This window comes from Cotesia glomerata, linkage group LG4 (assembly GCF_020080835.1).
Source record: "Cotesia glomerata isolate CgM1 linkage group LG4, MPM_Cglom_v2.3, whole genome shotgun sequence".
NCBI classification, from domain to species: Eukaryota; Metazoa; Arthropoda; class Insecta; order Hymenoptera; family Braconidae; genus Cotesia; species Cotesia glomerata.
In genome coordinates this window covers 4,927,866-4,945,301 of record NC_058161.1, presented here as the reverse complement: position 1 = coordinate 4,945,301, position 17,436 = coordinate 4,927,866, and the positions used below count along the sequence as shown (strand labels likewise).

The window sequence follows — 17,436 nt, the reverse complement described above, 5'->3', positions numbered from 1 at the left end:
ACTTTCTGTTAGATTTTTTTTTTTTTATTTTTATGTATTTAGTGTTGATCTGCAAAAATTGAAAGAAGAAAACTCTGAACGTCTAGGAGGCAAGATGTCGGCATAGCTGATGTTTTAAATAATTCGGCTATGTCACATCGAGCCAACTGTACGTTTAGATAACACAATGTTTATGATTTCTACATAGATATAATACAATAGTGTAGGTGTTAAGTTAAAAAAAAAATGAAATAAAAGAAGAACTAGAAGGAGGCTGGTCAATTTCAAAACAAAGTAGCTGCAAAATTCTTAGACCTAATTTTTATCGGTGTTGTTGGATTTTTTTAGTATTCTATAGCTAATTAAAAAATTCAACCAATTTTATTTTAAAATAAATTACATAAAGTGAAATAACTCTAAAGGCAAACGAAAAATCTTCTCAAGCAAATTAAATCTTTGCAAGATTTAATAAATCATCTTAAAAAGGAGCGTGTATGTTAAACTGATGACAGTAGAGACGCTTAATATACTTTTATTATTTTATAACTAATAATTAATTTAGATAATGTATTATATTTATGCTTGTAAAATAAAATTTATAATTTTTTTATTTAATTTTACTCTTGTGATTTTTTTATGTAGGTTTTATTCTTCACTTACGTATTAGGTATTAATTTAATTATACTTGAAGTTAGCTAACAACTGTTAATTTTTTTTTATTTTTATCACAGATCAATTACAATAAAAAAAATACTTTTAAAAAATTTCCACTATAAATTTTCTTTTAATTTTCACATGTGGAATTTTTCATTATATTTTTTTCACAATAATTTAATTGCTATAAAATGATAAAAAAATTTCTAATGTCACTTAACTTCAGTATTATATTTATTTATTAGGTACCTTCAATAAAACTTGTCCTTAATAATATTTCAGAACATACTTTTAAATTATTTTTCTTATTCAGATAGAAACATTGAAAATAAAAATATTTACTGCATTTATTAAGCTTTATGCTCCTCTGTAACAAATAAAAATATTATTAAATAAATTTCATATATTTTAAGTCGATAAAAAGTTAATTTAAAAAAAAATTTACCGAAGTTTTCTGTATTACAAACATTATGCAAACACTATAACTCTCAAAGAACACAATTAATTTACCTGATTCTTTTTCTATTCGATTTGTCTTATCAATGCCCAGAACTTTTTTGAAAATCATGGCTGAATAATAATTAATTTAATTGTAAATAGAAAATTTCTATCATAATTTTCTTCTAATCTTTACTCATCAAGCAGCCATATGTAATATATTTTTGAAAACAGAGTTCTTCATAGAGTTTACATGCGCATGCGTTTCAGTCACCTGTAATTAAACTGTTTCCCGCGTGAGGGCGTACAAATCGCAAGATTATTTGCGGGAAAATTTAAACAAACATAAAAAAAGAGTGAATTGTAAAGAAAGTTATTTTTTTTACAATGAAATTATTAGTAAAAAAAATGTTTTTTCATACTTTTGCAATATATAGAAAAACTTTTTAATTTTAATTGACGTTTAATTTAAAATAAGTAAAAAATTAAAACAATCCAAGTTTTTAATTAAAGTTTTGTTGATGAGTGTTAATTTAAATAATCCAGTTTTGACATGAGCGCTTAAGGCATGGACATTAAAATTTACAAAAATATTTTATAATTTTAAATTTCATATAAAAATTTTTATTTAAAAATATTTATCATCTTTATCAGAGCCTGAGAAAGAGAAAAAATGTAAGTTCACTAAAACTGTATGACATGGCGGTGACTGGCGATGACGACGACAGCAACGACGTTGTGGCGGTCGCCGTCGAAATTTATAGAGGGGGAATAAAAGTGAAAGAGAGAGTTGAGAAAAGAGATGGAGGATCGGAACTCCGAGGCGTGGAAGTGAGAAAAGAAACTCAAAAAGTGAGTAAGAAAAAAAGACAGATAACAACAGGACAATAATGGAGTTGAATAACCATCTGAACGCCGAACACTATTGATGCCCAAGTGCCTTTCTACTACACTAGTTCTCTCGTTATTTAAACGTGTAGTGCTTTAGTTAATTTTTTATTAAATAATAGATAAATTTTATTATTTTAAAAATGTCTTCAAGTGGATGGGAACTTGTTACTAAAAATAAAAAGGATAAAAATTCTGGAAAAAACAATAAACTTACTAAAGTTGAGAAGAAAAAATTTATTGAAAATGCACCGAAAGTTGAAGATTTTCGTAAGTACATACATGTTTATTATTCGGTTTTATTTACACATATGTTTCACTTTTTATGAATTAAATTTTGCGATATTTATAATTTTTTATTCATATTTATTAATTTCAAGTGTTATTTTATATTATGATAATAATTTTGAATTAAATAAATTTTTTTTTATTGAGTATTTTAGAGTTTAAGTGACGGTTAGTTTCTTTTTAATGTTTATTAATTAATTAATTTTACGGTTAATTACTTTTAATCTATTTCGCTAAGGTTTTGATGTTCATTCAAATAATAAAAATTGTTTTTTTTCTCGATAGTTCCACTGAGTCAAGTTCAAACGCTGTATGACAACTTTAATGGCAACAAGGAGAACAAAATGCCAAAAGATAAGGATAACAAGACCAAAGAGAATGAAGAAAAGAAAAAACAACAGAAATTAAATGCACAGGTTGATAATAAAAAAAAATTACAACAACAAAAACCTAAAGAAAAAAGTAAACCTGTTGAAAAAAGTGCTGTAAGTATTTTAAAATGTTTTTTCTTATTTTTTTAGCTTGTTTTTTCAGAGTATTAATAAATCCTTTGTATATTTTGTAAACATAATTCAGCATTGAAATTTGATATTTATTTTTTTTTTAAGTATGATTTTTTTTTATCGCAAAATCAACTCTAAATAAAATAAAATTATTTTTTACAGATTACTGTGGACCAAATAAATGAATTAATAGAAACAAATCGTGTTAAATTTCCTGATGCTCCATTAATTTGGCTGAAAGATTTAGTAGCATACTTAAATGCCAATATTTCGGAAAAAGAAGAAATAACACCAGCAACAAAACCCGATACTTACCCATTAAGTTTGATAACAAAGGCCGTACGTACGTCGTTTGAAAAAGTTATAAAATCGGTAGGCATACAGACGGCTCAACTTTTTTACGAGAATACGTTACTGCTGATGGCGAAAAATATGGCGTTTGGCTCATCGAGTATTGGTTGTAAAATATTTATCCAATTATTGGCGTTCATGCACCCAGAGATCACATGTGGTAACATTGAAAAATTGATAAGTCTTCGGAATTCATATCAAAATAAAAAATCTATCGGCTTGGCGATACTGTGGGTCCTTGCACAGGGTGGAAAAAAAAATTTAACTGTCGGATTGACTCTCTGGCACGAAGTTATGGCTTCGATGCTCGAATCGAGAAACTATGCGTATCATGTTACTAAAATATTGAGAGAAATGTTTACTATTCATAGCAAAAATATAAATAATAGTTTGACTATTGATATGTATTTAAATATTGTTGATGACTTTTGTTCTGGTAAAATTAATATTCATACGTCTCTCAGTAAAGAAGTTAGCAGTTGTTTGCAATTTTTAAGGGTAAGTTACTATTTAATTTAAATAGTTAAAGTTAATAAGAAATTATTTTATTGAAAAGTCTTAACAATTTTATTTCTTAACTGAAAAAATCAAAATTTTTCCCACAAAACTTGCAAGTTGTCTATCTGAAATTTTTTTTTCCAAACAAAAAAAAAATTTTATTCAAATAAAAGTTACTGTGACAAATATTTTGATTTCTTCAGCTAAGAAATAGAATTGTTTAAAATTTTCCACTAATTAATTTTTTGTTATAACAATGCTCCATATTTTCAAAAGAAATTTTGGTAATTATTCACAAGTGGGGTCAACCCCATTTAGGGCCATAACTAGGTGAAAAATTAACATTTTTTATTTTTTTTATTCTGCTTGTTTTTACGGTGCATTTATGATAAAAAATATCGTGAAAGAAAAAAATAAAGATTTTGATAGCTTTTTTGCCTTCAAAAGTTGGAAAAAATTTTGGCTCGTGTTTTTGGATAAAATTTCTATTTTATCTTTTTTTGATAAATTTTTTTTTTGAAAAGTACACACAAAACGAACAATTAAAAAAAAAAAAGTTAAATATCACAATTTTCTAAAAAATTTATAAATTTTTTTGAAAATTTGTTAAAATTGTGATAGTCAACTTTTTTTTTTTTAAGTGCATTTTTTTATGTATTTTTCAAAACAAAATATATCAATAAAATCAAACAGAAATTTCGTTCTAAAAAATGTAAATTAATCCGACTGGTCAACAAACGCGACCTAACTAACGACTTCGGTCAAGTGATGAGAAAAGCCCCGCGAATTGCCACAAATTTTTTTAAGAAATTTTTTTTCACCAATTTAACGTCTTCGAAGATGTTTGAAAAATTATTAATTTATTCTAAAATGTTCAAGGATTTTTTTGGATAATTTTAGTAAATATTGAAGATGTAATAAAAAAAATATAATTGAGCGCGGCGTCACGCTCATACGTTGACCAGTCTAGGGTTAAGATGGTGGATTCCACTTGTAAATATTTACCGAAATTTTTTTTCTCAGTGTATAGCTGATGAATATGATGATATTAACTTGTTATTCATTTTATTTTAGGAAACAGTAATTCAAACCGATAAAATAGATGTCAAATCATTATTTGAAAATACAATAGATAGAATAAATACTAAAACAAATCCTCTTTACATGGAAGAATTATTAAGGATACTTGTCCTTTGTATAGCCAAGGACAGTCGTAGTTTGTCATCGTGGAACAAAATGCATTCAAAACGTCTTTATCAATCCGAACTGCTAATCAAGCAACTCAGTAATAATTTCTTTTTATTATTATTATTATTAATATTAATGATAATAAGACGTCTCATTAATCATCTCATTAGTCATTATGAATCTTATTGTTGTTGTTATTCAAATAATGATAGTTAAACTTGAGCAAGACTAAAAATATTGGAAGAAAGTAGTGATGGTGATTGACGAGGTCATCTTATCTTATCGAAAACAAAGGTTAACTAAATTTAATGTATTTTTTTTTATAATTAGCGGACGATTGGGCTTCAATTCGTTCGGAAGTAGATGCTAAATTGCTTAAACAAACTCTTAGTGTCTTCCAAGTGACTGAAGTGAAGCCGAAGAAAAATAAAGAAGACTTTTTGATGCTGGCTTGTCAAAAGAAATCTCAGGTAAATATAAATAATTATTTGTGTCGAGGATTGTGTTATTGATCTAGTTGGAATGTTTTTATTCAAGCGTGTAATTTTATCTTGATGGGTGAATTAATGATACTGAAAGTAGAGATTTCATTATTTTTATTTTTTGGAGCAAGTTAATTATAAAAAAATTAAATATTATCATTATTCTCATATTTTTAGTATAATAATTGATAAATAAATTTGACATTAAAAAATTAATTAAAGTTGACAGATATTAGAAATTTTTTTATAATTTAATGGAAATTAAATTATTATGAAAAAAATTTAATAAAAAAAATTCTAAAAGTGAAAATTAAAGAAAATTTCTGGTGGAAATTTTAAAAGTATTTTTATTATTAGAATTTATTTATTATAAGAATTTAAAAAATTAACAGCTGATGTCTGCTAGCTTCAGTATCATAAATTAAAATAATTGTTATAAGAAAAATTATTTGAAAATTAATTTAGCAGATATTTGATAATTTTAGAAATTTTTTTAACAAATAAATCATGGCAAAAAAAATTGACATGTAGAAATTTTAAATTAAAAATGCAATTTTTTAAAAATAATTTTTTGGAACAAGTTTGTTTGTTAAAAAAAATTAAAAAATTGTAAAATGACAGTTAAATTTTAATTTTATATCATAAAAATTATTTTTAAATAATTATAAAAGTCTACTTTTAGGTAAACAAAAATTTCTCTCTTTAATTTCATTTGCATTTGTTCCAATAATAGTTGAACACCTGATCTCGGGTTGCGGTCAACCAGTCAGATCGACAACATTCCAAATTATTAAAACTCTAGAAAATTTAAAATTCCGCTACATTCAAAGTTTATAAAATACATTAGCTTAAGAAGGGTTTACATTTTTTCTCTCTCTCGCCCTCTATTGGACAAACGAAAGTATCTCTGTCATACTTGTACAACTTATGGAATCTTAAAACGCATTTTATGCATAAATAAATGAACATTTTCTAAAAAAGCGCTTCGCTCTTCGATAGATAATTTAATTATCTATCGAAGAGCAAAGCGTTTTTTTCAAAATTTTATCTTATTCATGAGCAAAACTCGTTCGAAAATCAACTATCAACCGCTCTTAAATAGAATACCAGCCGAAAAAAAATTTTGTAAATTATAAAACACCGGGTTATCGAATAAAAGTAAATATAAATCTTATATTCCTCAAGAGTTAAAATTAATTTGATTTCGAAAAAGGGTTGTTTCGACGTATATTTATCCGACTATTCATCTATCCGAATAATGATTCGGCCGAAAATTACTCATCCAAAAAATTGGAAATTTTTCTTAGCTGTTCCACCTTTACAATCATGAAATTTGAGTGTTTTCCATGCATGCTTGTAAATTAAAATAAAATTAATTAAAATAATTAATTAAAAAAAATTTCTAATCTAAATATAAAATTATTTACATTTTTCGGCTAAATGAGTGTTCGTCTGTTCATTCATTTTGGCGTATAAATTTTCGTTATGTTTTTTAATTTATTGAGACTTTGTGACTTTGAAAGATTCTATTAATATAGCTTTAGTTTTTTCTTTATTTAAGATTATATTTTTCGGAATTTTAAAATTTGTAAAATTAATTATTTTAAATTACATTTAATATTTACTTTCTAAGTTCTAGTAATTTATTAATTCGGAATGTTGTCAGTCTGACTAGTTGACTGCAACCCCTAATCTCTTATTTCGTTGATTGGTCTTCAATTATCCAGCTGATCTGCGCAGAATCGTGTTCAATTCAAAAAAACTCTCCAAAAAAATAGTAAAAAATTAATTGGACAAAAAGAAACCAAATATCTCTTAATTTATTTATACCTTTTTTATAAACTTAAAAATAGAAAACGGCATACCGGTTTTAAATTATTTTTTTACCGTGAAACAAACTTTGTCACATCAGCTGTTGGCATTCGTCCTTAGTAAATTATTCGGTGTAACAAACCTACCGGCAGGTACTACGTACTATACTTTTATCCAGTCGTACTTGTCTCTATATAATATCCAGATTAGAACATAGTATAGTCCAGTAGTCAACATCAATTAAACTGATTCAACACATTACTGCGTCGTATTACTCGTTAAAAGTAAAGTATACAAATTAACACTTACATTAGTAATAAATTAAATTAAATTAAATAAATCAAACCAATATAATTTAACTTTTATAATACTTAAACGCATAATTTCACATCAAATTTTCGACTCCAAAAAATTTGTATAGTAAAAAAAAATAAAAGCTTGTCAAACATTGCACGAACCGAATTGAGGTATGTAAATATTACGGATCAAAGGTAAAAATAATAATAATTATAATTTACAATTGTGTATTAAAAAAAATTTAGTAAAGGATAGAAATATTTCCGGTAATTTTATGTTTGTACTCGCTATTTTTTTTTTTTTTTTTTTTTTTATGGTGTCGAAAACACTAACGTTAAAGGTTAGACAGCTTAAAATCAAGGCTAATAATTTATTTAAACAACAAAAGAAAAATCATAAAAATTTTAGTAAAATAAGTGAAGTATAAACTGGAAATAAAACAGGTATTTCATTTCTGTGAATGTGAACTAACAAGGGAGGGACACAAATATCGATCGATACATTTAGTTTTGAGCTTGGCCCCCTGCTCTTTCCTCTTTGCTTGCTGCTGTCGGCTGTGCCAGTGACGACCGACTCATTGTCATTTTTTTTCTATTAGTTTATTTATTGCACTGACCACATACTCGGCTTTCTGTTAGCCTACAATTTTTTTAGTCATCGGATTACTTACTGTCTATAATAAAAATAATAATAATAATAATAATAATAGTAATAAATAATAATAATTATTTTTATAAGAAGCTTGAATGAATAATAAGTGTTATAAAGGTATACTGTGAAAAATTTTCTATCACTTTTTTTAGAAATTATACTTAAAAAAAAAACAAATAGTTTCTATGTGAAATAATTTATTAATTTTTTAATATTTTATTTTAAGGATCTAATTAAAAAAATGTCAGCATCAGCAAAAAAAGGCAGATCCTTCCCATGGACTAAGGGTTCATTTATTCTTTTGATACTTATTGGAGCGCTTGTGGCATTTGATTGCAGCAAGCATGGTTCGTTTGAAGGTAATTATTAATTTATTTAATTTTAAAGTTAGGAATAAAATTTTATTTTTTTTTTTATAAATTTTTAGTTAAATTACTGATAAAGTGTAAAAATGTATATATTAAGATATTCAAAATTGTAACCATGCTACTCTTTCTGAATGTACTAAATTTTTTATTTACTCAAGCTATACTTCAAATTTTAATTGTATTATTAATGAACAAGACAAAATTTTTATACTTAAGCTAATACTTCTAATCTTAATTTTATTACTTATGTGAAACGAAATTCTATGTATTTACTTCTTGCTATTTCGGCTGCCCAATTTTAAAACACAGTAACTGCAAAATTTTTATACCTGATTTTTTCTATTATTGCTGCATTTTTTTTATAACTTTTAGACCTCAATTTCAAGTATTTTTTCTCAAAAATATATATATTCAAGTATTTTCTACTCACAAATCAAATTTTTCATCAATTTGGTGGGAAAAAAAATATGCTATTGATATTGACATTTTTGGAGGACCAACAGATATAATAAAAAGTAAAGCAAAAAGGGTGATTCTAAAATAATAACATTCCTCATGTACAAATAGTGATGATTATAAACTATCAAATAGTGATTATAAACTATCAGACATACTATGTTTTTCTATATCTTTGAAATTTTTTTATAAATTTTTCTTTCAAAGTTAATTCTTTAATTACTTAAATTTCTTAAATTTATCTTTCTCTTGGCAGATGCTATGTATTGTATAAAATCATTAATTCTAAACATTCTATACATAAAAATGTAACATATTGTTGTAAATTGTCGAGGGCGTTTCTATACAAATAAATAAATAAATGTTAATTACTGTGTTTTGAAATTGAGCAGTCGATTTGGCTTTATGGTTTGGCATTTAAATTAAATGAATAAATAAATAAAAAACAAAAAAATTATAATTATAATATTTTATATTTAATAGCCTCAACAACTGGAAGACTTATGAGAACAAGCGGAGTTGTTGGTTATGGACAGAAAGCGTGGTCGTCGACGAAGAGTTATTCGAATAAGGGCTTAGCGTATTTGGAAGCCAGCTATCCGGATTACTACAAGACAGCTTCTACTTGGGGAAGACAATACGCAAAACTAACTGGTGACTTTTATCTTGTCGGTAGAAATTTTGTTTTTAAATTATATAACAATACTGCGGAGTTTGTTGAACAAAAGAAGCCTATTGTGGTTGACAGCGTAAGTTACTTAAATATATTTATATTTATCAATAATATTATTTACTTAGTTAATATAATTTGCATGTAAATTTATTTTTCAGATTGAACATTATTTTCCGGGCTGGTTGGCTACCGTTCAGAAGTTTGGGTCAAAACAATTGGAGTTGACGAAAAAATATTCAGCTGACGCTTCTGATTTTATTGTTACCCAATCGACAACTTTTATCAGGTGGCTGGAGACTAGCGTTTTTGTGTAAGCAATTTATATTTAAATAAATTTTATGCTGACATTTGTTTTAAAAACTCTAATGATATATTTTTGATGGTATACTTAATCAATTTTGTGTTAAATATTTACGCTTTTATAAATATCACGGATATTGATTTTTATTAGACTATGCCTTTAAATAAATGTCCAAGAACTTTTGTTATAACTTTGAAAGTTTACGACACAATTTCATTATTTAAAGCTACGTCATCATCATTTTTTTTTTTTTTTTTTTATTATAATTGATAAATTTAATTTTATTTATTTTATACACGGAAAAAAGTAAACTATAAAATTCATTCAGATTCCGGTTAATTTTCATAGTTTTAAACAGTACAGCGGACATCGGAGTGGTACAAATGTAAATAATACAAAATTTAATGTAGAAAGTGTAAAAGCCACAATTTATGATTTAATATCGAAAATGTGATTAGTAGCTGTCACTATAGTATATAACGACTCTCTGATCTTAAAAAATTACAGTTTCAAACAGTAAAAATTGCTGTTTCAATGTATAGTCTATACTATGAGCAAAAGGGGAAGTTCTCACACTCAGAGATTTTAACATTTGAAACAGTAAAAATTCTACTCTTAAAATATATATTTTACCAGTCCAAACAAATCAATAATTATAGTTTGATTTTTAGCGTTGCGTTTAAAATTTACCATTTGTACTTTATAAATATTAACGTTGCTTGTATAGAAATTTACTAACTTTATTTTATATTTTTTACATATCATACGATCATTTTTTAGGTACGAAATGATAAATATCAAAGTCAAAATTCTTAATTATTATACTTTAACATTTTCGACTTTCACATAGCGAATATTACTGTTTGAAATAGTATTTTCTTCCATGTAAATAATAAATTGTAGCATTTAAATGATAAATACTAGCAACCTTGCAGTCACTATGTGACTGCCGTGACTTGTGAACTATAAATAAATAAAATTTTGCATTATTAAATAATGACTTTTGTTAAATTGCACTGTACTTTTTTAACTATTGACGTTTTTAAAGATGTGAACTCATCCCGATGTTACACTCATCAAAAGCTTTCATTTGAGTACCCACATGCATTTTGATATATTTTTCATATATACATATATGTAATATATATAAATATATGAAAAATTGATGTAGGTACTCAAATGAAAGGTCTCGATGAGTGTAATGTCGGGGTGAGCTTATATCTTTAAAAATGACAGTTGTTGACAAGATACGAGGTCATTTCTTAGTTATTGATATTTTTAAAGATGTAAGCTCATCCTGATGTTACACTCGTCAAGAGCTTTCATTTGAATACCCACATGCATTTTGATATATTTTTTATATATACATATATATAAATATATAAAATATATGAAAAATTGATGTGGGTACTTAAATGAAAGATCTTGATGAGTGTAACATCGGGATGAGCTTATATCTTTGAAAATGTCAATAGTTCACGATACAAGGTCATTTCTTAATTATGTATCTAGAGATAGAGCATTTTCGAATGCAGCCTAAATACATATCATCATAAATTGACTATTGGTGAGAATGATATGAAACCATGAAAAGGCACAACTTCAGATCAAGACTTTTCCAACGATACCAAATTTAACCATAAAAACCCATTTTATCATATAAATACACTGGCCACAAAATTTTGCTTATTCTCTTAATAATATAGATTATTAAGTGATTGTTAAAATCACGATTTTACTGTTTGAAATGATAATTTTTTCCAGTTGATCATTACTTATTATAAATCGACTATTATTTATTACATTTTACTTTTTTTCTGTGTAAATAAAAATTCAGTTTAATTAAAATTTTTTTGTTATAATAAATTAATGGTTAATTAAATTTTTTTTTGTCATGTTTCAGAGGTAAAATGAGCCCAGAAAATATCCGGGGATACGCGACACAAGCTGTTGAATCAACTCAAGCATTCGCTAGCCAGGCATACGACGTGGTGTACGAAAAGGTCCAAACGCTATTAAAAGTCCAATAAAAAGCTAATAAAAAATAAAACGGCGATTTTTAAGGACCAATGTAATAATTCGACGGAGTCTAAGATTATCGTCGACTGACAAAATAACATAAGCAAAAAAAAAACATAATTAAATTTTCCCGTAATATTCCAGCATTTATTTAAAGATAATAAATAATTTAGAAGAATACCGGTACACGGAGGCTGCATACAGTTTCGAAAGATCGCGACCGCCATTCTACCTGTGATATTTCGAAAAAAAAAAAAAAAAAAAAAAAAACTATTAACAATTGTATAAAGTATCTCGCGTATTATTTAATGATTTTTTCTTTTGCTACTCCCTTATACTACGAAATTATTAATATTGAATATACAACAAATAAAAACGGGTCTGAATTTATTTCAACGATCAAATGATTAAAATTTAATTTTTTTTAAATTTAACTATTATTCAGTCACCATTTTTTTATATTTGTTAATCGTAAAGGGTGAAAGAGTGATTGGAAAGCATAATAGCGAGAGAAGAGTGAATATGAGGTAAAAACTTCAGCAGCCCTGCCAACCATAGTATTTTGTATATTTATAGATGTGTATTTTTTTTTTTTTTGTGTCAATTTGTTTGAGTGCGATAAATTAAATGACAATTTTTTCATAGCAATACACTGTAGAATAATTAAATAATAAATAATAATAAAGAGTGATGTGGATAAAAATTTTGTGAAAAAAAAAAATCATGTTTAAATTGAACTATATAAAATGTACAAACAATTAAAAGTAGATAAAGTAAATTAAAAAAATGTTATCGCAGTAAATAAGAAATTATAATTATTGATAAATACATTTGTCATTACAATATAAATATATGTTATAAATATATAAATATATATGTATATTATAATGGCGATGATTACATATGATGATCATGATTCTTAACAAGAATATATTAATTAATTTTTACTCTAAATATGAAGAGATCTTGACTCGACTTTTTTTTTAAAAAGTTCTATTAATCTTTCTACATCATTAATTTCTTTCCTTATTATTATTATTATTTTTTTTTTCATATTCTTCATTACACAATACCGTTTTTTTAATTTTTTATTTTTACTACAAAAATTGCGTAGGTGTTTTGCTTGGCAAAAATTCACTCGTAAAAAGTAACGATTAAAAATAATAAAACAATTAAAATAATAATAAAACACAAGGCAAGATGTAAATTTTACAATCTCTGAGCATTATCAAGTGTCAATTCCTCTGCGTTAGTAGTTTACGCTTATGGTAATGCATATAATTGCATATTATTATTTATATATCTACGTATATATATAAATATAAAAAAATCACAAATAAAATATATATCATTACAATTCATAGGGGAAGAATACTTTCATTGAGTTTTTGTATATTTGGTTACAAAGATATTCTTCCTCTTCATCTCTAACACGCGCAAGTACTTCCAATATTTGTCTGTAAAAATAAAAATAATCATCATTTAATTTTTATCTACTCACATATTTTTAATTAATCTATATTATTTGTACATATAAATACTTTGATTTAAAAATTTGTTGATTATCAGTAAGAATAAAAGTATTTAATTGTAAAATAATATTTAAATAATTATTTATACTCACACTATTGTACAAGGCTCATTACGACCTTTAACCATTTTGTCTTCTTGCCATTTTTCTTTTTTAACTGATGGAAAATGGGTTATTACATCTTTAGCAGATGCATGTGTAGGCCGTATTTCACACCATGGGCAGTCTGTTTCAATCATAAGTCTATCCGAAGGAATGGTTGTTACTGTAAAAAGATTGTCTTCTGTTTTGAGCGAACTGTAAAAGAAGAAATAAAAAAATTTTAATTAAAAATTTTTTAATTTATTGTAGAATTTAATTTAATTTTTTAAAACTTTAAGGAGGAACACCACTGACGGTCGAAAAAAAAGGTGATTTTCGGGAATTTTTTTGACAGGAAAAATAAAGGAATTTGGAGATCGGATTTTTTTTATTTTATTAAGGGTACATTAAAAATGATTACCCTAAATTTGTATTAAAGAATATTTAATTATTACACAGAAAGAAAAATTTCTTGACTGGAAAACAAAATTCTTGGCTCAAGAAAATTTTCGGGTGCCTGAAGGAAGACCGAAGTTGTGTTGGCCAAAGTAAAAATTTTCCTTTAAATTCTATTCTTGGTGGAAGTCATTTTTTTCTTAATTCAAATTATCATAAATACTTGATACAATAAATTTTTATATTTGATCAAGATTTTTAGATACTTTAGGGAAGCATCGCCACTTATTTCAGCTGAGAAAAAAATTTTCTCATCTTGAGAAAATTTTTCTCTTGAATATTTGATACCCATTTTATATTATTTTAACGTGCAATTATACATATTGAATGAAAAAAAAAAAATGATTCAATATTATTTGATCTTCCCATTTGACATGTTAATCATTAAAAATATTAATGAAAATTTACTTCTATTTTTATATTTAATTTTTTGGAGCAAGAGGCTGAATTTTTTTAAAACAAGATTTTCTTATTCTTAGAATAAGTGAATTTCTTGAGTAAAAAAAAAATGTTTTTTTCGCTCAATAAAATAATTAGGAAGAAAAAATATTTTCTAAGTTCAAGCGAACCTTTTTTCTGTGTAACATACCGAATTTTGAAAATTTTTATTTTCGAAAAAATGGCGACTGAAAATTTTCTCATTTTCACTGTTTTTTTTTTGTTTTAACCCGACTAAAAAAATCTTAAAAATCAAAATTTTTAAAATTCCGTACGTGCAACGACAACTCCATCCTTACTGATAAAAAAGCAGTTTGGGTTTTTATTTTTAGATGATCCGTTTTTGAGTTATCGATGCGACCATGGAGGGGGAAATTTTTTTTAGTGCTCTACGAGATTGTTAATAACTTTGTAATAATTAAATATTTTTTAATATATTTAGGGTAATAATCTTTAATATATCCTTAATAAAATAAAAAAAATCCAATCCCCAAATTCTTTTATTTTTCTTGTGAAAAAAATTCTCCTTTGGTGTTCCCTCTTTAAATAAATTTTTGTTATTAAAAAAAATTCAACCTTCAAGTAAAAATTATTTTTGTTCTTCTAAAAAAAAAAAAAATTCTGTTGAATACTAAAAATGAAAAACTGATAAAATAAATAATTTAAGATACGTATGCGAAGAAATAGTATATTTACATTATCTTAAGATAAAAATTTAACGATCTCGGTTATGTCTAGCAGCATACAAGAGTATTTAAAAAAAAATAAACACACATACCACCCATTGATCCCAATATACAGTCCTAATTGCAAAATACTATTGGCGTCTTCTGGATTGCCATCGAACGAATGAACGACGCCTTCAGTGAGTTTATCTTTATGTTTTCTAAGAATACTAACAAAATCATCAGCAGCGTTACGGCAATGTAAAAACATCGGCAACTTTAGCGTCGAACAAAGAGAAAGTTGCATCTCAAAGTATTTCTTCTGAGTGTCTTTAGAGCAAAAATTTGTTCTATCATAATCCAATCCCATTTCACCAATAGCCACTATTTTATCGCGGTTATCAGCGGCCAGGTCAGTCATGGACTTCAAGTAGCTTTCTGGATCACCTGAGTCCTCAAATTCGTTGCACCGTGTCGGGTGACATCCCACTGTCGTGAATAATCTGGCTAAAAAATAAAAAATTCATCAAATTAAATTCACTAAAATATTCACATCTCACTAGTACTTTTAGTAATTGTTTTTTAATAATAAATTAGATCAAAAAAATTACTTATAAAAAATTGCACTTATAATTTTTTAAAGATTCTAAAAATTAAATTTTTTTAACAAATTTTTCTTGGTATAATTTATTAGTTAAAAAATTTCTAAAAATTATCAGATATTTCTCAATTTCAATATAATTATTTTGACATTGAAATTAGCAGACACTTGTAATTTTTTTTTTAATAATAAAAGATCTAAAAAACTATTTTTAAAAAATTGCACTTATAATTTTTTAAAGCTTCTAAAAATGAAATTTTTTAAATAAATTTTTCTTAATATAATTTATTAATTAAAAAATTTCTAAAAATTATGTGATTTTTTTCAATTTCAATATAATTATTTTATAACATTGAAATTAGCAGACACTTGTAATTTTTTTTTTAATAATAAAAGATCTAAAAAACTATTTTTAAAAAATTGCACTTATAATTTTTTAAAGCTTCTAAAAATGAAATTTTTTAAATAAATTTTTTTTGGTATAAATTCATACTTAAAAAATTTCTAAAAATTATCAAATATTTTTCAATTTCAATATAATTATATTGTGATATTAAATTTGTAGACACTTGACAATTTTTTAATTTTTTTTTAATAATAAATTAGGTCTAAAAAATTGCACTTCAAATTTTTTAAAGCTTCTAAAAATGAAATTTTTTTTGCTATAATTTATTAATTAAAAAATTTCTAAAAATAATCAAAAGTCTCTCAATTTAAATATCATTAAATTAAAAATACTAATTACAATTTTATTATTTTTAATAAATCACTGTAATTAAATAAATAAATAAATAAAGTACCGTCTGTTCTAGCAAGCTCGAGAGCTTTCCTACTTTCATCAAGACTCCCAGCAGTGATAATAATCCTGGACAAATTATTTTCCCAACTCCTCTGCAAGACAACTTCCAAATCTGGGTGGTGTTTTTGAGACCCGTTGTAAATTCCTTGATACATCGGGTCCAACAAATTAGCTCCGATATCTATGTTACAAAAAAATCAATTGGATTAGCATAGATAAGTATCGTATAGCAAATTAACCTACATGCGACGAGCATAAATTATAAATAAATAAAGTGACAGGTGACAACATAACCTTTGATAAAATATTTATAACAAAAATCACAGCTGATTTATTATTTGAGTTACTTGTTAAATTAACTTAATAAAAATTTAAGTAAACAGTAAAATTATTTTGATAATATTTACCAATAAATTTTCGTAAATTGGTCATCCTTAGGCCAGGCATGCGACTAATGATACTAAAAGGCCTGACTGCAGAGCTCAACTTCAAGACGATAGATATAATAGATTAGCAGGTGTCCGTTGTTTGACCGGCGGTTCCTCTGACACATGGATAATGCTTGTAAGTTTAATTTTTGAAGTGGGAGTTGCTGCAGACTATACTTCACTTAGGTATAGCTATATAAAACTAATACTAATACTTATATATATATTACTTACTTAAATACCTCTGTGCTCTGTACTAACTATATATAATACCATCAAATAAAATTCCGCTGTTTCCGAATGTACATGTATTATATATCATATGCTGTTGGTGTACTGGTTACTTTTTTATTATTCTTATTACGCGCAAACGTACAACCATATCCTTTTAGTATACTAATTATTTATGTATTTTATTTATAAATTTACTTTATTTATTCTTCCTTCAACCTTGATGTTATCCTGGGCATGCGATTATTGATTTTTATTTCATGATAAAATACACTGACAGTAGAAATTTTTATGAAAATTAAGTTAGCTGACATCTAAAAATTTTTATAATTCTTTTTTCATTGAAAAAATTATTACAAA

At 25.5% G+C, this 17,436-nt stretch overlaps 2 protein-coding genes across 4 annotated transcripts; one reads left to right on the top strand and one right to left on the bottom strand.

Moving 5' to 3' along the window:
• Positions 1-1,971: 1,971 nt before the first annotated feature.
• Positions 1,972-11,865, top strand: LOC123264289 (transmembrane protein 214-A). The gene is made up of 9 exons (XM_044727513.1): positions 1,972-2,229; positions 2,533-2,732; positions 2,913-3,599; positions 4,674-4,884; positions 5,118-5,257; positions 8,256-8,388; positions 9,337-9,602; positions 9,685-9,836; positions 11,731-11,865. Exons 1-9 carry the CDS (start codon positions 2,103-2,105, stop codon positions 11,855-11,857), a joined length of 2,043 nt encoding a protein of 680 aa, XP_044583448.1. The 5' UTR covers positions 1,972-2,102; the 3' UTR covers positions 11,858-11,865.
• Positions 11,866-12,273: 408 nt separating this feature from the next.
• On the bottom strand, positions 12,274-17,207 carry LOC123264298 (putative deoxyribonuclease TATDN1). 3 transcript variants are annotated; one of them, XM_044727531.1, is made up of 6 exons: positions 17,080-17,207; positions 16,825-17,016; positions 16,419-16,598; positions 15,131-15,524; positions 13,471-13,674; positions 12,274-13,303 (listed from the first exon to the last, which is right to left on the bottom strand). In XM_044727531.1, exons 2-6 carry the CDS (start codon positions 16,862-16,864, stop codon positions 13,198-13,200), a joined length of 924 nt encoding a protein of 307 aa, XP_044583466.1. In that variant the 5' UTR covers positions 16,865-17,016; positions 17,080-17,207; the 3' UTR covers positions 12,274-13,197. The 3 variants fall into 3 exon arrangements, with proteins under 3 accessions (XP_044583466.1, XP_044583468.1, XP_044583467.1); XM_044727533.1 differs by having other exon boundaries at positions 16,825-16,961; XM_044727532.1 differs by lacking the exon at positions 17,080-17,207 and having other exon boundaries at positions 16,825-17,047.
• Between the last annotated feature and the right edge of the window lie 229 nt (positions 17,208-17,436).

Coding starts and splice junctions, on each gene's coding strand:
- LOC123264298 (XM_044727531.1), bottom strand. CDS start 16,864: ATGCCTGGCCTAAGGATGACCAATTTACGAAAATTTATTG. Junction 15,525..16,418: donor CGAGCTTGCTAGAACAGACG/GTACTTTATTTA, acceptor TTTATTTTTTAG/CCAGATTATTCACGACAGTG. Junction 13,675..15,130: donor TATATTGGGATCAATGGGTG/GTATGTGTGTTT, acceptor CTTCTTTTACAG/TTCGCTCAAAACAGAAGACA.
- LOC123264289 (XM_044727513.1), top strand. CDS start 2,103: ATGTCTTCAAGTGGATGGGAACTTGTTACTAAAAATAAAAAGGATAAA. Junction 3,600..4,673: donor GTTGTTTGCAATTTTTAAGG/GTAAGTTACTAT, acceptor ATTTTATTTTAG/GAAACAGTAATTCAAACCGA. Junction 4,885..5,117: donor ACTGCTAATCAAGCAACTCA/GTAATAATTTCT, acceptor TTTTATAATTAG/CGGACGATTGGGCTTCAATT.